Genomic DNA, 26,003 nt, shown 5'->3' on the forward strand with positions numbered 1-26,003 from the left:
TGACTACTGAGCCATATAACTTATGAGGTGTACAATTTGGGGTATGAATTACCTCAATTGAAATTACTTTAAAAACAAAATACTTTACCTGCTGTACTATTCTTTGTTCTAGCACATCAGATGTCACCTGTATATGAATCGTTCCTGCCACAATACTAGCAGAATGACGCCAAAAATGAGGGTCTCGGTATGATATTAATCCTTCAATTTTCTGTATCTGTCAAATAAAAGAGGTGACATAAACGGTCATACAGGCTACTTTACATAACGCAATGGAGATACTTTCTGACAGAAAGTAAACACACAGGTTCCTTGGTCCAGGATCACTATTAAGCTCATTAAAAAAAAAAACAAAACAAACAAAAAACCAGCCATAATGAGGAGAAGCCAGAAGCAGGAAGGAATAGAAGAGGGGAAATTAGCTTAAAGTAAAGGTGCCTAAAATAGTCTGATCTATTTCTGGAGGCTACAGATGTGTGGGGGGAAAAAGATATCTCACCTAGGAATGATGCTAGTATGGCAGCTCTGAGTTGGAAGGCAAATGGGTCTTATAGATATCTTTATTTTGTTTGTTTTTTTTTTTTTTGAGACGGAGTCTTGCTCTGTCGCCAGGCTGGAGTGCAGTGGCACCATCTCAGCTCACTGCAACCTCTGCCTCCTGGGTTCAAGCAATTCTCCTGCCTCAGCCTCCCAAGTAGCTGGGACTATAGGTGCACACCACCACGTCTGGCTAATTTTTTTTTTTTTTTTGGTATTTTAGTAGAGATGGGGTTTCACCATGTTGCCCAGGCTGGTCTCGAACTCGTGAGTTCAGGCAATCCGCCCACCTCGGCCTCTCAAAGTGCTAGGATTATAGGCGTGAGCCACCGTGCCCAGCTGCTACAGCTATCTTTATACCTAAAATGGGCTCTTATCAACAGCAGTACCCTTATTTTCACTGATACAGCACAACTCTGCCTATTCTAACCATTACTAGACACATTCAATGAACTACAAGGTCTCATTTACACGGATACATTCATATGCACATTATTTGTTATAGAGAGATAACATGTTCAAAAGATATCCTCAATGTTCAACAACAGAGGATTGGTTAAATAAATTATTGACTACCCATACAATGTAATACTGCAGTCATTAACAATGTATTAGAATATTAATCAACATGACATTATTAAGTGGGAAGAAAATTTATAAAACACTACAAAAGCTTTTTATAGAATGGGAAGGAAACAAAAGTGTTTCTTTTTGTTTCCTGACAAAATTCCTGGCAAAATTATGTGACTTTTTTTTCTTTTTTTCACTTTTCTGTATTTTGAAGTTTTCTGCAAAGGGCGCATATATATATATACACACATTATTTATATATATGCTTATTATATATTTTTTATATATATATATTTTTAAGACAGTCTCACTCTGTCGCCCAGGCTGGAGTGCAGTGGTGCGATCTCCGCTCACTGCAACCTCTGCCTCCTGGGTTCAAGCGATTTTTCTGCCTCAGCCTCCTGAATAGCTGGGACTACAGGCACACGCCACCACACCCAGCTAATTTTTGTATTTTTTGTAGTTTTAGTAGAGATGGGGTTTCATCATATTGACCAGGCTGGTCTTAAACTCCTGACCTTGTGATCTGCCTGCCTCAGCCTCCCAAAGTGCTGGGATTACAGGTGTGAGCCATCACACCCGGCCTGCAACAGACATATACTATTATTGAAATAAAAAATACTTTAGGCCAGGCGTGGTGGCTCACGCCCATAATCCCGCACTTTGGAAGGCCGAGGCTTGAGCTCAGGATTTCAAGACCAGCCTGGGCAACATGGAGAAACCCCAGCTCTATTTAAAAACAAAACAAAACAAACACAACTTTAAAAAACCCCATGATGTACTACTATCCACTAATTATGAGGTGAGAGAAACTTTACTAATTTCATTTATGAAAACAATGGGTTAAGATGATAGAACTTAAATATTCAAGATGCCATCTTTTCATCAGCAGATCCCAATTCTTTAATATGATGTAGTAAACCACAAGGTGAAAGACAGTCTATTTTATATTTGTTTATTTCTAGGAATTGCTGGTTTATATTCTCATCTTATTTTTCTACATGACTGTTTTTTCCTTTGAGACAGAGTCTTGCTCTGTTGCCCAGGCTGGAGTACAGTGGTGTGATTTTTGGCTCACTGCAACCTCTGCCTCCTGGGTTCAAGCGATTATCATGCTTCAGTCACTCAGGTAGCTGGGATTACTGGTGTGCGCTACTACTACACCCAGCTAATTTTTTTTTGAGATGGAGTCTCACTCTGTTGCCCAGGTTGGAGTGCGGTGGCACGATCTCAGCTCAATGCAAGCTCTGCCTCCCGGGTTCATGCCATTCTCCTGCCTCAGCCTCCCAAGTAGCTGGGACTACAGGCGCCCACCACCCCGCCTGGCTAATTTTTCGTATTTTTTTTAGTACAGATGGGGTTTCACCGTGTTAGCCAGTATGGTCTCAATCTCCTGACCTCGTGATCTGCCTGCCTCAGCCTCTCAAAGTGCTGGGATTACAGGTGTGAGCCACCGCACCCGACTCTAATTTTTGTATTTTTAGTAGAGATGGGCTTTCACCATGTTGGCCAGGCTGACCTTGAACTCCTGGCCTCAAGTGATCTGCCCACCTCAGCCTCCCAAAGTGCTGGATTACAGGCATGAGCCACCATGCCCAGCTAAGATTGTCTTTTTCTTGACTTAAAGTATTATGCACAGTAAGCCTTTGCCTGTTTATATGTGCTGCAAATGTTTTTTCCTGGTCTGCCTTTTGTGTTTTATATTTGTTAATGAAATCTTCCACCAACTGGCAATTTTCAACTGGTCAAATTTGTAAATTTTATCCTCCCTTTTCGGCTTCTGGTTTCAAGTATATTAAAAAGGCTTTCCCTATCTTTGTGATTATAAACATATTTTTCTGGCCAGGCGTGGTGGCTCACACCTCTAATCCCAGCACTTTGGGAGGCCGAGGTGGGTGGATAGCTTGAGGTCAGGAGTTCAAGTCCAGCCTCACCAACATGGCGAAACCCCGTGTGTACTAAAATATAAAAATTAGCTGGGTGTGGTAGGCCTGTAATCCCAGCAACTTGGGAGGCTGAGGCAGGAGAATCGCTTGAACCTGGGAGGGGGAGGTTGCAGTGAGTTGGGATTGCGCCACTGCACTCTAGCCTGGCAACAGAGCAAGACTCCGTCTCAAAAAACAAACAAAAATATTTTTCTGTTTAGTAGTTTCATAATTTTTTTGTCATTTACATATTTAATCCACTGGAAATGTATTTTTATGTAATATGGCATAGAGATAATAGCTTTTTTTCCCCACCAAGTAGAGAATTAACTGAAAGTGGGTTGTTTATGTCAACTATTTCTCCCCAGTGATCTAAAATACCATCTTTGCTATATACTGAATTCTATAAACTCCTGTGTCTGTTTCTGGACAACCTATTATTTTTATTTCTTCTTTTACACTATATACCATAATTCTTCATTTATTTTCATTTTTTATTATTTCTTCTTTTACAGATGACCTATTATTATTATTGTTACTTTTTTTTTTGCACTGCCCAGGAAATAATCCCAGGTCACAAGAATGGGAATTTATTATTTTTTTAAAAGTTGATTTATGTCTTTATTCTTGTGCAAGGACCAAACTATTAGTTTTGTCACTTAATTCTGTTACTTTATAATTACAAAGTAGGATCCTATTAATTAATTCTGTATGTTTTTTTATTCTCAAGCACTAACTCTTCCAAGTAAGTTCCAAATAATTTTAGAACATCACAAACCATAAACAAAAATATCCAATGAAGACAACTAAATTGAAATCTAAATAAAATAAAATCAACATCATTATAATAGTCTTCTCATCCAAGAAAATCTCATCCATCTACTCAGTCACTATTTTATGTCCTTTAAATAAAACTGTATTTTTCTCATTTATACCTTGCATATTTCTTGTTAGGTCAACTTATTAAATTTTAAATGCTACTTTATATTTCTTTTTTGGCCTCTTTTTGTTTTGTTTTATTATTTGGGTGTCTATTTTATTTCCAGCAAAGACTTCAAAAATGTGATTTTCAAGGAAGAAAGTAGTGAAGAAATTACATACAGTACCTTTTCTAAAGCAATATGTAGTTCTTTTTCATATTCTGGTGGCAATCTCAGTAGTAGAACCTGGCAGGCATCTTTAATCAGTGGAACAACACTGAGAAATATTAATATAGCAATAAAAAGAGAACAGAGTGGGTCAGCGATGAACCATCCAAACTGCTCTATAAGAATTGTGGATACAATCACACCAATGCTGCCAAGTGTATCTGCCAAAACATGTAGAAATACACCTACAAATAAAATATATAAGGACATTAAAAATTAAGGCACATCTAATTTAGTTTTTTAATACATTCTACCAATATTACTGGATACCTACAGTGTACCACATACTCTGCTACTGGCTAGTACTTCAAAATGCCTAAAACATGATCACTGCCCTCAAGGAATTCAGAATACAGTGGTAAAAACATAAGGACATGGGCATTCATGACACAGCGTGCTGAATTTTATGGTGTACTTTGTCTGGAAAGCCTTCCCAAAAATCATACTTGAGGCAAGTTTTGACATTACCCAAATTACTTATAATAAGCAATCAGAATAAACAATTCATCATAATAAATGATTAGTACTTCCTCCTTTTTTTTTTATAGTGCAATAAAACTTTCTAAAAAAGGAGTAAGAATTTCCTTTTTGTAATGAGGGTTCATAATAGCACACTGTATTTACCTTGCAACTAATATCTATTCAGCTGTTACTATGAAAAGGACTCTATAATTATAATCATTTAAACACTAACATTTAAGAACAAATATATTTTCATTTTCTTTTTTTTTTTTTTTTGATACAGAGTCTCACTCTGTTGCCCAGGCTGGAGTAAAGTGGTGTAATGTTGGCTCACTGCAACCTCCACCTCTCAGGTTCAAGGGATTTTCGTGCCTCAGCCTCCTGAGTAGCTGAGACTGACTACAGGCGCCTGCCACCACACCCAGCTGTTTTGTATTTTTAGTAGAGACAGGGTTTCGCCATGTTGGAGGGACAGGTCTTGAACTCCCGACCTCAGGTGATCTGCCTATCTCAGCCTCCCAAAGTGCTAGGATTACAGATGTGAGCCACCGTGCCTGGCCTCATTTTCTTTTTAAAAAATTTTCTGTGACGGCCGGGCATGGTGGCTCACACCTGTAATCCCAGCACTTTGGGAGGCTGAGATGGGCGGATCACCTGAGGTCGGGAGTTTGAGACCAGCTTGATCAACATGGAGAAAACCCATCTCTATTAAAAAAAAAAAAAAAATTTGCCGGGTGCGGTAGTGCATGCCTGTAATCCCAGCTACTCAGGAGGCTGAGGCAGGAGAATCACTTGAACCCAGGAGGCGGAGGTTGTGGTGAGCCGTGATTGTGCCATTGCACTCCAGCTTTGCAACAAGAGCAAAACTCCATCTCAAAAGAAAAAAAAAAAACTTCTGTGACATCAGAATTCCTGCTATATTTTTATTTTCATTTTAAATTTTTTCTGTGTTCTACAGCAAGATTCATTTTCATTAAAATTTTTAAAATTTTATTGTGGTAAGAACAATTAACAAGAAAATTTTAAGTGCACAAAACATTATCAATGACTTTAGGTACAATGTTGTACTGCAGATCTCTAGAACTTGTTCGTCTTGCCATTAATACTTTATACCTGTGGGTTAGTGACCTCCATTTCCTCATCCTAGCCACCATCAATCTATCCTTTGGTTCTATGAATTTCATCCCATGTAAGTGGAAGCATGCAGTATCTTTCCATGACTGGCTTATTTCACTTGGCATAATGTCCTTAAAGTTCATCTATGTTGTCACATATTATAGAACTTATTTATTTATTTTTTTAAATTAGATGCCATGCTAATCTTTGCTGTACTCTTCTAATTTTAGTATATGTGTTGCCAAAAAAAGCATAAAATGTCCCTTTTTAATTTTTTTTTTTTTAAATTTTTTGAGATGGAGTCTCGCTGTGTCTCCCAGGCTGGAGTGCAGTAGTGCGATCTTGGCTCACTGCAACCTCTGCCTCCTGGGTTCAAGGGATTCTCCGGCCTTGGCCTCCCGAGTAGCTGGGATTACAGGCACCCGCCACCATGCCCGGCTAACTTTTGAATTTTTAGTAGAGATAGGGTTTCACCATATTGGCCAGGCTGGTCTCAAACTCCTGTCCTCAAGTGATATTCCCGCCTCAGCTTCCCAAATTGCTGGGATTAACAGGTGTGAACCACCGCACCCCCAACCAGAATGTCCCTTTTTTTAAGGCTGAAAAATATTTAATTTTATGTGTGTTCAGGTAAGAGTATTTTCTATAGCGATAGCCTCAGACCTTTCTTTTACTCACAGATTGCTTTTTAAAAATCTTATCATACCAGAAGCCCAAAACTTAATACAAATAAACACAGAGGGTCAATTTAGAACACAGTCGAAAAGTAGGATAATATTTTGCAAGGACTCACCCCTCATGTTAGCATTCATGCCTCCGCCTGCAGATCCGTGGCTGTGACCATGCCCATGGTCACTGTGTCCATGCATATGATGTGAATGGCTGTGATCAGATGAGTGACAGCTTCCTTGAGAAGCTCCATGGGCATGGCTATGGGCATGGCTGAAGGCACAGATACCAATAAGGTTTACTATCAGCCCTCCAACTGAGACTGGCTAGCAAAAGGGAGAAAAAAAACCCTTTAAATTAGTAATTTAAAAATAAACTTGTTATTTAAAAGTTATTATATAGCTATATATGTTTTTCTGTTTACAGTTTTGAAAGTATTTACAGTAAAACCTTACTAGGTTTCAGTAAGTCCAAATTTTAAAAATATGAATTTTAGAACATTTTAGAAGAAACATTTTAACTTTCAAATATCAAGCAAAATTGGTAAGTAGAGGAATTTGGACTTATTTCAATTAAGAATGGTATGTACTTGGTTTATGGTTTATGTATAAATAAATGATGCCAAGTTTTGTTTATTTAAGAGTTTGAAAGTACTGTTTACTAGGGCAAGCATACACTGTACCTGAAATCTTGTTTATATTACTAGGTAAATTTGAACAGTTTATATGCAAATAATTATAATTTATTAATGAGCAGATTCCAAATATGGTCTTATTATGTCTTAAACACAGTAAAATTTTCCAAAGTAAAACAAGTGTAATGAAAAAGCAAACATACAATAGTAATCTCTCATTTATTTAAACTAAAAACAAACTTTTTTCTTTGGTAGAGACAGGGTCTATGTTGCCCAGGCTGTCCTCAAACTCCTGGGCTCAAGTGATCTTCCCGCCTTGGCCTCCAAAAGTGTTGGGATTATGGGATTACAGGCATGAGCCACTATACCTGGTCTCTCATTTTTTTCTTAACAAAGTGAATGAAATTACTTTAATTTAATGGTGCCACAATAATACTCCAAAGGATAAACAAAGTTACTTATCCTTGATTATCTGCTCTTACAAAATGATCTTGAATAGTAGTAGCTCAGGGTGTTAATTTGCCTACATCTACAATTTAAAGCAATCCATTTGTTTTATAAAAGGAAAATATAAAGTGAGAAGGACAAATACTTTTAATTACTTTTCAAAAGTAGTAAGAGATTTACTTTATTAAATGTGTAGGGAGATTATTTACTTCTTCCTGTGATTGGGACCATTTGACTCCAGATTTTAATATGTCATTAGGCTTTATAAGCTTGTAGATGGTTAATGACTTTGAATGAAACCAAGTACTGCTTATAGAGACTCCATCATCTCATAAGTAACTCCTTCTCCCCTACTGAAAAATACATCATCATTGTGTATTTTATCAGGAAAATAAAAATGTAGAAGATGAAAGTCTCCTATAATTCTACCACCAAGGGTTAGTCATGCTTAAAATGGTGTATCTTCCATCTATGTACTAACATACATACACATAACACCCTTTAAAACCAACAATGTAATCATAATACTCTTTTACAATTTTTTTCTTATTTTGAGACAGAGATTTGCTCTGTCGCCCAGGCTGAAGTGCAGTGGCACGATCTCAGCTTATTGCAACCTCTACCTCCCAGGTTCAAGCGATTCTCCTGCCTCAGCCACCCAAGCAGCTAGGATTACAGGTGCCCGCCACCACGCCTGGCCTGCAGTTTGTTTTTCACTAGTACATCTTGTAAATATTTTCATGCCAGTATATACAGATATATCTCATTCTTTTCAGTAGCTCCATAGTATTCTATTATATAGATAACAATTTTATTTAATTACTTTTTTCACTGGTAGACAGTGAATTGTTTCCATTTTTTCACTATTATAAATAAGGGTACAATGAATCATGTACTACATTTTTTTTTTTTTGACAGAGTCTCTCTGTCACCCAGGCTGGAGTACAGTGGCGCAACCTGGACTCAATGAAGCCTCTGCCACCTGGCTCAAGTGATTCTCCTGCCTCAGCCTCCCAACTAGCTGGGATTACAGGTGTGTGCCACCACGTCCGGCTAATTTTTGTATTTTTAGTAGAGATGGGGTTTCACTATGTGGACCAGACTGGTCTCAAATTCCTGACCTCAGGTGATCCAACCACCTCAGCCTCCCAAAGTGCTGGGATTACAGGCGTGAGTCACCACACCCGGCCTGAATCATGTACTTCTATATGTTTGTGTGAATGTTTATGTATGATAAATATTAAATATCAAAGGATACAAGCTCTTAAAAACTCAAAAAAGTCTATTTTTCCAAACTTATTCTAGAAACATTTTACTCATGTATGCTTCCACCAGCAAGACTCAGAGCTGCTTTTAGTCATTTAACAACTGATTTCCTATGACAAGTCAGGTGCTAGAACTTATGAGTTGATAATACATAATTCAGGTCCTGAAGATACTTATATATCTTAATTGTGGAAGAATGACAAATTAAATAACTGCAACTCAATGTTGCTAAAAGAAGAATGCACAAAACATAATGAGAATACCGAGAAAAGGAATCTAACAAACTTTGCGGAGATAAGAGGGGGATTAAAAGAAAGTATTTACAAAAATTAGCGGGGCGTGGCGGTGGGCGCCTATAGTCCCAGCTACTCAGGAGGATGAGACAGGAGAATCGCTTGAACCCGGGAGGTGGAGGTTACAGTGAGCCAAGATTGTGCTACTGCACTCCAGCCTGGGTGACAGAGCAAGACCCTGTCTCAAAAAAAAAAAAAAAAGAGAAAAAAAGTATTTCACTAGAGGAGACACACAAGCAAAATCTTGACGGAGGCTGAAGGGCAGAAGTAAGGAAAGGACATGCCAACTACAAGAAACAGCACATGTAAAGCTTTGGTGGTAGAGGGAGAACATTAAAAGTTGCTACAGCTGGCCAGGCACAGTGGCTCATGCCTGTAATCCCAGCACTTTGGGATGCCAAGGCGGGAGGGCTTGAGGTCAGTAGTTCGAGACCAGCCTGGTCAACATGGCGAAACCCTGTCTCTACAAAATATACAAAAACTAGCTGGGTGTTGTGGCACATGCCTGTAATCCCAGCTACTCGGGAGGCTGAGGCATGAGAATCCCTTGAGCCTGGGAGGTGGAGGTTGCAGTGAGCTGAGATCGTGCCACTGCACTCTAGCCTGGAAAACAGAGACTCTGCCTCAAAAAAAAAAAAAAAAAAAAAGACAATTTCTAAGAGGAGGCAGTATAAATGTAAACAGCAAGATAGGAAGTCATGTTGATATAAATAAAAAATGACATAAAATCTTCTTAGAGCAATAACTACAAACAGTTAAACTTTAGGATAGAAAAAACTATGTAAGTATGACTAGAAATTCAAATAGGAAAATAAAAAGACTTACTGTTAACATGTGAGTGTCTAATTCTGGAGGATCAATCAATCTAGCCACTGACTCCATAAACACAAAAAACGCTATTACTATTAGAAAAAGTCCATTAATAAATCCAGACAGAATTTCTATTCGGCCGTACCTAAAAACATAGAACATTTTTCAGAAAAGAAAAATGGCAAATATTTTTAAAGTACAAACTTTATAAATGAGGAAACAAGTCCAAATTTTCATACTACTAAGTAATTAATAATATTAGAAAGTTAGCAATATTTCAAATATCATATTAATGCCTGGAAGGTCCTTCATATATCTATATATATATATATCTAGATAGATCTATCTAGATATATATATATATCTCTGTTTGTTAAAATTTTACATATTCATCAAAGTCCTTCTTTACAGTCTCTTTTTTTTTTTTTTTGAGATGGAGTCTCGCTCTGTCGCCCAGGCTGGAGTGCAGTGGCACAATCTTGGCTCGCTGCAAGCTCCGCCTCCCGGGTTCACACCATTCTCCTGCCTCAGCCTCCCAAGTAGCTGGGACTACAGGTACCCAGCACCATGCCCGGCTAATTTTTTTGTATTTTTAGTAGAGACAAGGTTTCACCATGTTAGCCAGGATGGTCTCATCTCCTGATCTTGTGATCTGCCCGCCTTGGCCTCCCAAAGTGCTAGGATTACAGGCGTTAGCCACCACACCCGGCCCTCTCTATCTCTCTTTTTTTTTGAGACATAGTCTCACTCTGTTGCCCAGGCTGGAGTGCAGTGGTGCGATCTTGGTTCACTGCAACCTCCGCCTTCTGGGTTCAAGCGATTCTCCTGCCTCAGCCTCCCGAGTAGCTGGGGCTACAGGTGCGTGCCACCATACCTGGCTAATTTTTGTATTTTTAGTACAGACGAGGTTTCACCATGTTGGCCAGGCTGGTCTCGAACTCTTGACCTCAGGTGATCTGCCTGCCTTGGCCTCCCAAAGTGCTAGGATTACAGGCATGAGCCACCGTGCTCGGCCAAGGGAGCATAATCTTTGAGCTTAATTCCATTCAGTATTTATCAAATGCCCAATTAATATCCCCTTATTTACTTCACATTTTTTAAAAATGAAGATTTGGAAATTATTTGTACTAAAAGTAATATAAGTAATGTAATTCTGTTCCTTAACATGGAATTTGCACTTAAGACATACCACCTCAATAGTCAATGTACCTACCCATAGGAGAAAATCCGAGTGGCTTTCCACCTACTCATCAGGGCAGCAAAAAGTCCCATGACCAAAGCAGAGCAGTCAAAGAGCATGTGAAATCCATCTGAGATCAGGCCCAGACTGTTCGTCAATACGCCGTAGAATAATTCCACAAAGGTAAAAAGCTAAAAATATCACACACACACAAAAAAGGGAGGAGTATGTTGGGAACTATGTTTCAATTAGGAGGATTTTAACCCTTAATTATCCAAATTTACTTGAAGATCTGCTATAATTGTTTAGCTATTTAACTGCCACTTACATCAGAAACCCTATTTCACACAAATTGTAAAAAACCAAGATAAATCCATTTTATAAACTATTAAATTGTAAAAAACTAAGATAAATCCATTTTACAAACTATTTAAAAATGGTTTTGTTTATATGTCTATAAAAAATAATAAACTAGGTTATAAAATGTTAGCAATAGGTGATTTGTAACACGGATTGCTAATAGTGAGATCCTGTAAGTTATTAGAATTCTTTAAATGCTACTATATTTACTGATTTGACGGAACATACTAAATCAATGCTTCTAAAATGCCTCACAAATTGTTTGCTTAAATGGCTGGGCATGGTGGCACACGACTTAAGAATTGCCTAAGTAGTCTGAATATGATCTCATAATCTTGCTATTATACTTAGAAGAAATTTAAATTTTAGCCCATCTTATTATCAGAAATTTGGGAAGTACTAAACTTATACAAGAACTGTCAAAATTAAAATATTATGCTTTTATGATATGCCAATTAACATTTAAAAATCTTACCAGATTCAAGCACAAGAAGTAAAAGATCTGCCTAGAGTCACTCTCCTCAAGAATTTGTTTTAGTGATTCCTTAATAAACCTAGGGATTGACTGAGAGCTATGCTGAAAAGCGTCACCCATGAAGTTATAAAGAGGTGTTCCTTCAGGAGAATATCCAATAAGGGTACCTTTTTGTCCTCTCTTAGAGGGAGATGATAAGATATTGGCAGCTACAAAGAGAAAAAAAGAATATTGTTTAAATTTTAGAAGTTTAAGCTACCAAAACCAACACAGTAACTGTCAGCACTAAATGCAAGCACTGAAGAATTTCCCAAATTAAGTAAATGATTTGACCATCAAAATCCATAAATAGAAATTTGTTAAAATAAAAACAAGGGGGAAAATGCTTACACAAAATGAAGAATATAGCACTCACTACCACTCCTCCAGACAGGACGTGTTCAGTGCTCTCCTGGTGTGCTGCTTTGTTCATAGCCCGAAGCTGGTCTGTTATTGGATGTGTCCAGAAATTTCCAAAAAGGAGAGCACTAATAAAAATGGGAAAGGATCCATAACGAGCACACTTGGAAACTTCCATTTTGACTGAACAAATGGAATCCACATAGAAATCCAGGATCATGACAAAAAAGATAACCGTTGCAAAAGGCATAATGAGAGAAAACCAAGACTCGACTTTACTCTAGAAATGAAAAAAAAGAATTGTCAAGACTATACATGTATAAAGTTCACATCCTACAAGATGTTTCTGTTAATCTTTTAATATATAAATAATTGCATGATTCAATATGATTCATAATATGCCAACTTATAAAAGCTGTAAGATATTGGTACATTTTCTCAGTATTCTCCAAAGTTTTAAAAAACAAAAGCACTATTGTGTAATCATTCGATAAACACCAGGCGACACACAATCCTTAAGCCTAACACATGGTTAATTGCTGCTGCTTCAAATGATTCTTTTGGGCCATAGGAATGTGAGGGATATATAAATGTAATAGCCTTTGATTTGTATTTTCTATAAACAATAAAATTAACTCCAATTTAAAAAAAAAAAAACTACAAAGAAAAAGCAAAGGCAATTTAAGCCACTTTCAACCTCAAATTAAAATACAATTTATTGAATATAGTGAACTAAAAATTTAATAGCAATTCATTTTACTAGCAATTTAATAGCAATAAATCCTTGCTCTTATCTTACCTCAGTTGTCACAGAAAGAACAATGACCCATGGGCACAAGAGAAGCACAGAAACAAGATGAGATAAAGCCTGAAGACGTTTAGCTCCACCAACGTCCATAGAGAGCTTTCTGGAAGCTGTATGAAAACCAACTTTACAACACAAAGCCAGTACTAGCAATAATACTCCACCCTGTGAGTAAAATTAGATAAGTCTCATTAGAAACACATACAGTTCAATAGTCAATCCTTAAATACATGATATTTTGTTTTTTTTTTTTTCCCCAGAGACGGGGTCTTATTCTGTCATCCAGGCTGAAGTATAATGGCCTGATCACAGCTCACTGCAGCCTCAAACTCCTGTGATCAAAGAGATCCTCCTGTCTCAGCCTCCCAAGTAGCTGGGACTACTGGCACACACCACCACACCAGGCTAACATAATATTTAAAGAAATGGAACTAGTATATTTTTCCCATATACTGAATTACTTAACTACTTAAATGGCAGGCAATGTTATACATTAATGGTAATTATTTTTTTTTTGAGACAAAGTTTCACTTTTGTTGCCCAGGCTGAAGTGCAATGGCGCAACCTTGGCTCACTGCAACCTTGGCCTCCTGGGTTCAAGTGATTCTCCTGCCTCAGCCTCCTGAGGAGCTGGGATTATAGGCATGTGCCACCACACCTGGCTAATTTTGTATTTTTAGTAGAGACAGGGTTTTTCTATGTTGGTCAGGCTGGTCTTGAACTCCTGACCTCAGGTGATCCGCCTGCCTCAGCCTCCCAAAGTGCTGGGATTTCAGGTGTAAGCCACTGGGCCCAGCTGATAATTTAGGAACAAATAAATCATACCTTGTGATCTGCCACACCTAAGAAGGCAATGGCTGTGTAAAGCATATGAGTTAGAGCACTGTCATGATGTCCCTCAGCTAAGTGAGTTGAAGTAAAGGAAAAAAATTCCAAAAAGTCACTCTTTGACACCTGAGGTTCTCCTGAAAGTTTAGTTACACTATTTTGGATTGCATATAGACTGATCTGGGGGCCCCAAACCTAATTACTTTCAATAATGTGTTTCACTTAAAAACAAAACAAAATAAAACAATCTAACATTTAATTCCAGGACCTCATTTATAAATTGGAATGCCTGTATTTATTTTGTTGTCTCCAAAACAATTATAATAGTGCTTAAGATAAACTTGCCAGATTTTAGTAGTTAACCTCTAAAAGACATATTGCATACATACTTTAAGTAGAACAAAGGTACAAGAGCAAGGAATCTCCCTGGACCACTCCTGTCCAGTAGAATTAAGGTTGCCCTTTAAAACTGACTTGTAAAATGAGTCCTAAATCTGTCTTCTAAGTCACTGACCACATAAATCTTAGCAGAGTAAGTGGCAAGCAAAAGAGGGTGGGGAATAGAGGTTGTATCACAAGCAATCTGGAGCTTTTCCAAAGTCATACTCTTCTCCCTCATTGTAACAAAGAAAATTATTATTAGTTTACTAATAAGTTTTAGGGCAGTGAGTATCAGTAATAGAATAAAAACTGGTGCTTGGAGTGCTGCTGGATGGAGTGGGTAAGGATGTATGAATAGAAAATAGAAAAAAGGCATGTCTGTAGAGTAAAATGAGTAGATATACTTGACTAGAGAGTTGGGTTTCTACAAGAGAAGAGCTGGGGCTGAGCTAGAGATGATAATTTAGAGCAAGACAATGAATACTAGGTAAGGGAATTTGAACTTTTTCTTTCAGGCAAGAAGATACCAAAGGTTTTTCATTTATGAGCATTTAAATTGTTAAATTATAAGGGAGCAAACATTATGTTGAGTGGCAAATCACCTTTTTTTTTTTTTTTTCCCAACACCAGGACATTCCAAAATATTCTTTCAATGTCCCTACCTTTCTGAAAATTTAGGGTACTGTAGGTGATACAGAGACGCTATAAAATATTTAACTTATAATGAGTTTGTTCATTATTTGAATAGTGATTTAGACTATCTACATTAATCTGTGAAAGTTTCATTCATCATTGATCAGTTTAATTCACTCATCCTTTCTTTTTCCATTGTTCCAGCCTTCTAGTTTTCTGCAAGACTTTAAACAATTCTGATCTATTCCAAAAGGATACGGTGTTCAGCCATTTTAGCCATGAGATCATCATTGTCAAAAAGCAATAAACAGATCACAGCAATAATGAAAAAAGCAGCTCCCCTTGTCTGAAAATAAAGAAAATAACATCAAGGATGACTTTTTCAAGGGTTGATTTTTAAGACCATAGAAAAACATTTTCTCAAGTAAGCATTTACAAAAATGCATTACAAAACTGAAAAAACATCTGACATTAAAGCTCTTAGATAAGCTTACATAGCAGTAAGACATCAAAGAGACATAAACTAATGATAACGTTGATTATCTCTTTGCTAACATGGCTAGACATATTACTGTGCACAAATTGTTACTGTTTACAGAATCAACCTTCCTAAATGCTACTTTACTTTTGGTTGAAAAGCCCAAGTAGCTAAAGAATAACTAGTAGGAACTTGTTTTACTCTACAATATGCAAGGAAAAAAGAATATTCTAGATACTACTCCTCTACAGAAGAATAATCCAGAGGGCATGGTAAAACCAGCAAAGTCATTTCTAAGATCTAGTAAAGTATAAAGTACTTAAAAAGCTGATAAACTTAAAATTTATGTTCTCATTCCAGGGAAAAGTTTTTTTTTTTTTCCCAGACAGGTCTTGCGTCGCCCAGGCTGGAGTACAGTGGCGTGAACACAGCTCACTGCAGACTACAATTCCTGGGCTCCAGTGATCCTCTTGCCTCAGCCTACCAAGTAGCTGGGACCACAGGCATGTGCTACCATGCCTAGTTAATTTTTTATTTGTAGAGACCAGGTCTAGCCATGTTGTCCAGGTTGAGGAAAAAGGTTTTCATAAAAGAAAATTATTAGCTTAGTTTATGTAAATATTTCAGAAAAGTAGCTTCAAGAGCAAACTAAATAGCATTACTATACATTCCCTTTTTTTTTTTTTTTGAGAAGAGTCTCACTCTGTTGCCTAGGCTGGAGTGCAGTGGCGTGATCTCAGCTCACTGCAACCTCCATCTCCCGGGTTCAAGTGATTCTCTTGCCTCAGCCTCCTGAGTAGTTGGGATTACAGGTGCACATCACCATGCTTGGCTAATTTTTGCATTTTTAGTACAGACGGGGTTTCACCATGTTGGCCAGGCTGGTCTCGATCTCTTGACCTCGTGATCCGCCCGCCTTGGTCTCCCAAAGTCCTAGGATTACAGGCATGAGCCACTGTGCCTGGCTAAATAGCATTACTATACATTCTATATTTACAAATTTACAGGTATAACATGTCTTGTATGATACATATACTTGTAGAATACCTATTATATATGGATACATAAGTGTACTATATATAACTACAATGGAAGTATAATACAATACTTCTATTAAAGTTTATAATGCAAAGTGAGCATACTCTTCTATTCATTATATGACTACCACTATATGGATAAAATCTCTGTTAGTATGGTATTACAACAAAATTCAGTATTCTACACATAAGAAAAACTGTGTAATTTTAAATTTCTTCAGTTTTCACTGAGTTAGGATATGGCAACATCAACAACAATCAAATACAGAGAACATAACTTAATCTTTTGTTAACAAGGAAGGCAACTGAGAATTTTGTAATGCTTCAGTCTCATTATCAAGAAAAAAAAGGCCGGGCACGGTGGCTCATGCCTGTAATCCCAGCACTTTGGGAGGCTGAGGCGGGTGGATCACGAGGTCAGGAGTTCAAGACCAGCCTGACCAATATGGTGAAACCCCGTCTCCACTAAAAGTACAAAAATTAGCCAGGTGCGGTGGCAGGTACCTGTAATTCCAGCTACTCAGGAGGCTGAGGCAAGAGAATTGCTTGAACCTGGGCAGTAGAGGTTGCAGTGAGCCGAGATCGTGCCACTACACTCCAGCCTGGGTGACAGAGTGAAACTCTGTCTCAAAAAAAAAAAAGACATGGCGTGGTGGTTCACGCCTGTAATCCCAGAACTTTGGGAGGCTAAGGCGGGCAGATCACAAGGTCAGGAGTTCAAGACCAGCCTGGCCAACATAGTGAAACCTTATCTCTACTAAAAATACAAAAATTAGCTGGGTATAGTGGCATGTGCCTGTAATCTCAGCTACTAGGGAGGCTGAGGCAGAAGAATTGCTTGAACCTGGGAGGTGGAGGCTGCAGTGAGCCAAGATGGCGCCACTGCACTCCAGCCTGGGCAATCCAGTGAGACTCCATCTCAAAAAAAAAAAAAAGAAAAAGAAAAAACAATCATCAAATCCTGGACTGATGCCCTGATCCATTTCTCACACTAATGAGAACACTCCCATTTCTAGTTACTTAAGGAGGAAAACTTTTTTTTTTTTAATGTTTGCAAGTCATTTTTATTTCTTTTGTGAGTTGTCATTCCCAGTTTTTTGCTGATTTCCTGCCAAGGATCTTAAACATTTTTTAAACTGAAATGGGTGATTTATACTTTGAAAGAAACGTAAAACTTATTTGTGGCAATTTTTGCTGTTGTTAGTTTTTTGTTTACATACTGATTTCTGTTATACGTTAAGTTTATAATCATTATGAAGCCAAATATAGTCAGTTTTCCCTTTGTGATTTTTTTCCACTGCTTTTATGCTCAGAATTTTCTCCATCTATATATTTTATTCTATGTTTTTACAAATGTCTATTTTGTAAAGTCACAAAGCTCTTCAATCCGTGAAATTTATTTTGGAGTACTCTATTAGTGAGGGGAAAGGATTAAACAGTGGCCCATGCTTTAATACTAATGACCCAGTTTGAAATCTGCAGGCAGAGTGTTCTTTTACTCTGCTCTACTTGGCATGTTACTTTGTTCACTTCATTACTTCATTTATCTCTCTCCGCTACTTTGCTTGGAGGTCCCTTTCAGAATAGGGACTATTACACCGTATTTGTCTTTATGTATCCTTTCCTCTATGTCTAGGAAAATGCACCATGCACAGGAAGTGTGGGAGATCAGTCTCGGTAGTGGGAGAAATCACAGGAATAGAAGCAAACCTTCTTGGAAGGCCAGGGGGTTTTGCAAGTTTTGAGATACTTTGACTGAAGGCAGCCAGATTCTCTTATCAGAAGCCTAAAAGCTTAAGGCTTAGATACAAGGGAATGTACAGGAGTTTATCTAAATAGCTTGTTTACTCATGTTGTCCTAAAACCAACCTTTGATCATGTGCGCTCAAGACTGCTCTCTATGTAGTGGGTCAGCAATGTTATTTACCCACAAAGCAGGTTGATTCAAAGCCTTTGTCATTAAATCTATACTGAATAAATGCCCACAGCGCCAGCTTGTCAGAGCCGCAGCTGCTGACTCTTTATACCACCCTCCTTAGGGTCTGTAAGTGGCCTGGTCCCCTAGCCCACTCCTTCACTAAATACCTGTGTCTGAGTGCATTTGTCATTCAGTCAGGGTCTGCCAGTCAGACCCAGCCAAGGAAGTGTTTAATTTGGTAAAACAGAAACACTGTATAGTTCCAACAGTTTGGAACTGTAGATTGGTAGCTCATTTAACAAAAAGATAATACTTGAATCACTTAGGATGAATAGGAATACTTAGGTGGCAAAATGTTAGATAAATGTTCATCATAATTTAAATTTAACAAGTTTTTAGTTATTTTTCAAAAATGATTTACGGGTTTAAGAATGAGTAGGGGGTTTGGGGGAAAGGTGTATGAGTACAACATGAAAGAGATCATTGTGGTGTTGCATCAGTTGTCTATCTTGCTTGTAATGGTTACATAAATCTACACACATGACAAAATTTCATGACCTACATGCATACATACACACACACACACGATTGTATGTGAAATTGGTAAAATCTGCGTAAGGTCTATGGATCGCACCAATTTTAATTTCCTGTTTTTTATTTTTTATTTTTGTGGGTACATAGTAGGTATACATATTTACGGGGTACATGAGATGTTTTGATATAGGCATGCAATGTGTATAATCACATCATGTAAAACGGGGTATCCATCCCCTCGAGCATTTAGCTTTTGTGTTACAAATAATTCAATTATACTCTTATAGTTATTTTAAATGTACAATTAAATTATCATTGATTATGGTCACCCTATTGTGATATGAAATACTAGGTCTAATTGCCTGGTTTTGATAGTGTACTTGAGTTGGTTAAGAAGTTACCTTTCGGGGAAACTAAATGAAGGGTGAGGGTCCTCTATGTACTATTTTAGCAACTTCCTAGGAATCTATAATCATTTCAATATCATTTTCCACTGTTTTCATGTTCAGAAATTTCTTCAACTACAGATTATTTTATATTTTTACAAGCATCTATTTTTGTAAACTTACAGAATTCTTCAAAACCAAAAAATACTTGTAAGAAAATGTAAAACTAGCAGAAAAAGCCCGTTTTTGTTTTTTGTTTTTGTTTTTTTTTCTTTGAGGCTGAGTCTCACTCTATCGCCCAGGTTGGAGTGCAGTGGCGTGATCTCAGCTCACTGTAACCTCCACCTCCCGGGTTCAAACAATTTTCATGCCTCAGCCTCCAGAGTAGCTGGGATTATAGGTGCCCGTCATCATGCCCAGCTAATTTTTGCATTTTTAGTAGAGATGGGATTTCACCATGTTGGCTAGGCTGGTTTCAAGTTCCTGACCTCATGTAATTCGCTCACCTCAGCCTCCCACAGTGTTGGGATTACAGGCGTGAGCCATCGCGCTCAGCCTCCCTGCATTCTTTTAAATGGTGAAAGATAAGATTTTATTCCTTTGGAAAATATATGACATACATACTTTCCATTTCCAAGTAACTGATAATGGAAAATTCTACCTTTGCTGGTCCTCCTCCAGAACTGGTGAACAAAACACTGAGTAGTGAAATGACAACAATATCACTGTGTTCAAATAGCAGCAAAGTCCTACAAAAATAAAACATTATCATTCATGAAATGTAATTTATCTTTACTAAGATGCATGAATTCAACTAGAGTTAGAGAAAGAAAAACATTTCCCCTTGATTTCACAAAACATAAGAAAAATAAATAGGTACAACCGCTTTAGAAAATAGTTTGGCATTATCTACCTTAGAAAGACTGAAGCTACAAAACCCAATCATACCCCTCATAGAATTACGTCATACAGATTTCTTATTCTTGTATAGATATGTATCAAGTAACACTTACGAGGTTGCTCATACCAGCACTGTCTGCAGTAAGCCAAAAAATACAGGCAATGTGGCTGGGTGCGGTGGCTCACACCTATAATCCCAGCACTTTGGGAGGCCGACGCAGGCGGATCACGAGGTCAAGAGATCGAGACCACTCTGGCCAACATGGCGAAGCCCTGTCTCTACTAAATATACAAAAATTAGCTGGGCATGGTGGCATGCACCTGTAATCCCAGCTACTCGGGAGGCTGAGGCAGGAGAATCACTTGAACTCGGGAGGTGGAGGTTGCAGTAAGCCAAGATCGGGCCACTGCACTCCAGCCTGGTGACAGAGCAAGACTTTATCTCAAAAAAAAAAAAAAAAAAAAAAAAAAAAATTTACAGGCAAGTATAGCCATGTGCTGTATGACATCATTTTGGTCAATGATAGACCACATATATACAATGGTGGTCCCATAAGATTATAATGGAGCTGAAAAATTCCAATCACCTAGCATTAATGCATTACTCGTGTGTTTCTGGTGATGCTGGTGTAAACAAGCCTACTGCACTGCCAGTCATATGATACAGTACATACAATTATTTACAGAACATAAGCCTGTATAATGATAATAAATGACTATGCTACTGGTTTAGGTGTTTATTATACTATACTTTTAATTACTTTAGAATGTACTTTTGCTTGTTAAAAACAAAGGTAACTATATCCTTTGACTTCAAATAGTAGTTTCAAAAAAAAAAAAGTTAACTGTAAAATAGCTTCAGGCAGGTCCTTCAGGAGGTATCCCAGAAGAAAGCATTGTTATCATAGGAAATGACAATTCCAGCCGGGCGCGGTGGCTCAAGCCTGTAATCCCAGCACTTTGGGAGGCCGAGACGGGCGGATCACGAGGTCAGGAGATCGAGACCATCCTGGCTAACACGGTGAAACACCGTCTCTACTAAAGAATACAAAAAACTAGCCGGGCGAGGTGGCGGGCACCTGTAGTCCCAGCTACTCGGGAGGCTGAGGCAGGAGAATGGTGTAAACCCGGGAGGTGGAGCTTGCAGTGACCTGAGATCCGGCCACTGCACTCCAGCCTGGGCGACAGAGCCAGACTCCGTCTCAAAAACAAAACAAAACAAAAAAAAAAGGAAATGACAATTCCTTGCATGTTACTGACCCTGAAAACTTTCTAGTGGGACAAGATGTGGAGGTGGAAGACGGTAATATTGATAATCCTGACCCTGTGTAGGTATAGGCTAATGCGTGCATGTCTTAGTTTTTAACAAGAAAGTGCCAGGAGCAGTGGCTCAATCCTGTAATCCCAGCACTTTGGGAGGGCGAGAAGGGTGGATCCTAGAGCCCAGGAGTTTGAGACCAGCCTAGGCAACATGGGGAAACCTGCTCTCTATCAAAAAAGATACAAAAGTTAGCCAGGTATGGTGGTAGGTGCCTGTAGTCCCAGCTACTGGTGAGGCTGAGGTGTGAGGATCCCTTGAGCCAAGGAGATGGAGGTTGCAGTGAGCCAATATTGTGCCATATATTCTAGCCTGAACAACAGCGCAAGATCCTGTCTCCAAAAAAACAAAAAAAGTTGAAAAAAATTAAAATCAGAAAAAAGTTATAGAATAAGCATATAAAGAAAGAAAATATTTTTGTATAGTTGTACAATGTGTTTATGTTTTAAGCTGTTTTTACAAAAGAGTAAAGTATGCTAAGGTTAAGCTTCTACCTCCTGAGGTCAGGTATCTCTTCCACCTCAGCCTTCTGGGTAGCTGGGATTACATGCACGCAGCACCATGCCTGGCTAATTTTTTGTAGAGATGGGATTTTACCATGTTGTCCAGGCTGGTCTTGAACTTCTGGGCTCAAGTAATCTGCCCACTTCGGCCTCCCAATGTGCTGGGATTAAAGATTTTGCAATTGAGAAACTGTATGATAGTTTTAGTAGAAGAATGAGAGGGCAGTGTTGGTAGTGATAAGGTTAGGAGCTAGATGACTAAATAGGGAGCCAAGTAAAAATGGAAGTACTTCCTCTTTCCCTCCTTATTGTAACACAAAAGGACAGTAATATAGTAACACAAGAACCAAAACATAACTTCATGAATAACAAATTTAAAATATTGCAGATGATAAGCAATAGCAGCACTCAATCATATTCAATTATATTCAAGCATAAGGTGAAAAACCTCCTCCCACGCTAGGAAATTCAGCTAGCTTTCTCACCCCTCCAAGCTGCAGCTGCGGCTAGAGATATGACATTTCCAATTATACCTACTCTGCATCTGACAAAGTACATAGCAAACAAGTCAAAGGGATCCCAATCCAGAAGCTATTCTATTGGCCATGAGAGGGGAAAGGACTTTTCACAAGGCATTTCCACATTTCTCACCTTTCACTTTCCACTCTGTCTACCCCACTATTCTGAGTGAGATCCTTTAGAACAGTGGTCTCCAAATCTTTTTGGCACCAGGGTCTGGTTTCCTGGAGGATAATTTTTCCAGACAGCAGTGGTTGGGGGATGTTTCAGGATGAAACTGTTCCACCTCAGATCATCAGACATTAGATTCTCATAAGGAGCATACAACCGAGATCCCTCCCATGCACAGTTCACAATAGGGTTTGTGCTCCTATGAGAATCTAATGCCACTGCTGATCTGACAGGAGGCAGAGCTCACGCAGTAATGCTTGCTCCCCCATGGCTCACCTCCTGCTCTGCGGCCTGGTTCCTATTGGGTTACGAAGCCATACTGGGCAGTAGCCAGGGAGTGGGGGATCCCTGCTTTAGAACATTCTTTTTTTTTTTTTTGAGATGGAGTCTCGCTCTGTTGCCTAGGCTGCAGTGCAGTGGCATGATCTTGGCTCACTGCAGCCTTTGCCTCCTGAGTTCAAGTGATTTCTGGCTAATTTTTGTATATTTTTAAATAAAGGCGGGATTTCCTTATGTTGGCTATGGTGGTGTCCAACTCCTAACTTCAAATGATCCACCCCTTGGCCTCCCAAAGTGCTAGCGTTATAGGCGTGAGCCACAGTGCTGGCCAAGAACATTCTTCATTTCACTCCTTACCTCTCACTCTCATGGCAAGGCATTTTTTCTTACACTTATTCACTAAGTAAAATCCTTCACAGATGGGGAAATGTTAAAAGAATGCTCATACACAGCTGCATGATACAACTCCTATCAAGTGGTTGCTAAGCATTTCCTCCTTAAACCAGTCCACTTGCAGAAAAAGACCAATCTATATAGATCTAGGGAAATATGAAATGGGAGTAGTTTACTTTATCCACCATGCATTTAATCTGATAACTGATACACTACTTCTGAGACGTTTATTTATGAGAGTACTTGCAAAATTGTGCAAAAAATGAGTGCTTTTAGAGATTTTGTTCTTCTTATTGGCTGATTTTATTTACCACTTCAGACCTTTTATTATAGCTTCTAAGCTGTTAACAGGGATCACAAATAAATGATTAAAAAGCCATATATGCTAAAAATTTTCTGAAACTTGGAATTCTAACTAGTAGAATATCTATGACAAATCATGAATAAATTTATTAATGGTATTCACCAAAGAACTAGTCCAGAAACTCAATAGGTTTCTTCTATTTGTTGAATTATCTCTGATGCTATAAAAGTGCCAGACACATTTGCACAGATAAATATTTGACATAAAACACAGTGGAACAAAAACAATATTCAAAATGAAGAAATACAAACACACATTCAAAATACGCATTTTTATTTACCTTAGTGGTCCACAAAGAGTGAGGCCAAAAAACCACAAGAGTGAAATAATACACCCAGCAACTGCATGTTTAAATATTTTGATCCACTATAAATGGAAACAAAAAAATTAAAAATTTCAGTCACATATATTTTGCTGTATATTCCAATTTTAAATAAAATACAGAAAGATAATAATAACAAATATTTTAAAGGTGAAATAATTACGTATTTTGAAATTAAGTAGAACACATAAGATCCCTTGACTAAGTCTAGATATCCAAGACAGTATTCTGGGCTGGGCGCGGTGGCTCACGCCTGTATCCTAGCACTTTGTGAGGCTGAGGCAGGTGGATCACCTGAGGTCAGGAGTTCAAGACCAGGCTGGCCAATATGGTGAAACCCCATCTGTACTAAAAATACAAAAATGAGCTGGGTGTGGTGGCAGGTGCCTGTAATCCCAGCTACTCAGGAGGCTGAGGCAGGAGAATCGCTTGAACCTGGGAGGTGGAGGTTGCAGTGAGCCAAGATTGCGCCACCGCACTGCAGCCTGGGCGATGGAGCAAGACTCTTTCTCAAAAAAAAAAAAAAAAAAAAAAAAAAAGACAGTATTCTGTTTTCCATTATCTATATTCTTGTCTGCTGGTAGATTTTGAAATCTTTTTCTTCAGAGTACAATTTTGTGATTTCTCAGTTTCTCACTAGTTTCCTAGGATCATTTAACTTTTTGTCTTTAAATTCTTTTCTACCAGGAATTTTTAGTGATCCAATTATCTGAAAGGAGAGAAAAAAGTTAAGATGGGGCTTAGACTGTTAATCCTATTTTAAAAAATGTTCTTGGACTCTGAAACAGAAGTACTTAGATTTGTCTTTCTAATGAAAAAGTTATGACACAGGCTTGTAAGTCATGGCGTCAAGCAAACATGTGGTATGACTGCTGCCCGAAGAAGTGGTGACGTGAGATGGTTATGCAAAATGTAGGACAGTTCTAGTTTGAACCACAGCTGCCTAAAGAGAATAGTGACAATGATCATGAGGGTGTCACACTGTCACAATGATGAGGCATCATTCCAAAAACTTCAGAAGTATTAATTCATTTTTTCCTCACAGTTCCATTAGGAAGTTACTATTATCTCCATTTCACAGGTGAGCAAATTAAGGTAGAGAGAAATCAAGTAACTTGCCCAAAGTAAGGGTCAGTAAGGAGGACAGACAGAACATGCCTTTGACTCCAGAAACCTCACTCTTAACCCCTATGCTTTGTCAGCTTTCCAGTGACATTTGTACTAGGCTCTTGGGCATGCTTTCATGTCCAATTTGTAAATCTTTCAGAATAAGAAGTGTGTACTGAAGAAAACCATTACATGAATGCTTTATAATTTTTTTAGCCTCTTGTTTTTTTTAAAAACATTTCATGATCTGAGTACTTTATGGTTTAAAGTCTCCATTCAGAAAAGACAAGAGCAAGTTAACTCTAAAATTGTTCTGCGGCATATGTTAAATTATTAAGTACCCATTATCAAAACATAAGCACTGCATCCTGGCCCACTAAACGAGAAGCTGCTAGGAATAAAAGATTCTGCAAAGATCTTACCTGGTGTTTGGTAATAGTTTTCCCAGAAGAAAATGGCTTTTGAAACAAAACCATAAAAAATGCAGTCCTGTAAATATTGAAACATTAATTTATTAATATTAATCAATATTAAACACAAGATACAGTTTTAAGTAAAGACACTTATTTTAAACAAATATGCCAGAACTTGAAGTGTTATCCTCTGAATAAATCATACTGGAGAATTATACTCATTTTAGTAAAATTCCTTTTCAACATTTAGAGAACTTTTTTTTTTTTTTGAGATGGAGTCTTGCTTTGTTGCCAGGCTGGAGTGCAGTGGCGCGATCTTGGCTCACTGCAACCTCCACCTCCTGGGTTCAAGCAATTCTCCTGCCTCAGCCTCCTGAGTAGCAGGGATTGCAGGCACGCACCACCATGCCCAGCCAATTTTTT

General features: G+C 38.2%; 1 protein-coding gene and 1 long non-coding RNA gene across 4 annotated transcripts in view; one reads left to right on the plus strand and one right to left on the minus strand.

The window, feature by feature from the left end:
- Positions 1-246, plus strand: part of LOC119628311 (uncharacterized) — a 41,329-nt gene extending 41,083 nt beyond the window's left edge. For both annotated transcript variants that reach the window (XR_012092762.1, XR_012092761.1), the window contains one exon: positions 113-246. This is a non-coding gene — a long non-coding RNA (uncharacterized lncRNA). The remainder of the gene's footprint in view (positions 1-112) is intronic.
- Positions 1-26,003, minus strand: part of SLC30A5 (solute carrier family 30 member 5) — a 37,289-nt gene that overhangs the window by 2,051 nt on the left and 9,235 nt on the right. The window contains exons 3-15 of one of the 2 annotated variants that reach the window (XM_007974476.3): positions 25,590-25,656; positions 24,019-24,104; positions 19,953-20,040; positions 15,197-15,284; positions 13,922-13,998; positions 13,091-13,261; positions 12,283-12,571; positions 11,893-12,101; positions 11,091-11,248; positions 9,893-10,022; positions 6,552-6,753; positions 4,139-4,365; positions 89-217 (exon numbers count right to left, since the gene is read on the minus strand). In XM_007974476.3, the coding sequence (XP_007972667.2) occupies positions 89-217; positions 4,139-4,365; positions 6,552-6,753; positions 9,893-10,022; positions 11,091-11,248; positions 11,893-12,101; positions 12,283-12,571; positions 13,091-13,261; positions 13,922-13,998; positions 15,197-15,284; positions 19,953-20,040; positions 24,019-24,104; positions 25,590-25,656 (1,921 nt within the window). Of the gene's footprint in view, positions 1-88; positions 218-4,138; positions 4,366-6,551; positions 6,754-9,892; positions 10,023-11,090; positions 11,249-11,892; positions 12,102-12,282; positions 12,572-13,090; positions 13,262-13,921; positions 13,999-15,196; positions 15,285-19,952; positions 20,041-24,018; positions 24,770-25,589; positions 25,657-26,003 lie in introns of those variants that run through there. The other variant, XM_007974499.3, reaches the window with a different exon arrangement.

The sequence above is a fragment of the Chlorocebus sabaeus genome, chromosome 4 (genome assembly GCF_047675955.1).
Source record: "Chlorocebus sabaeus isolate Y175 chromosome 4, mChlSab1.0.hap1, whole genome shotgun sequence".
Lineage (NCBI taxonomy): Eukaryota > Metazoa > Chordata > Mammalia > Primates > Cercopithecidae > Chlorocebus > Chlorocebus sabaeus.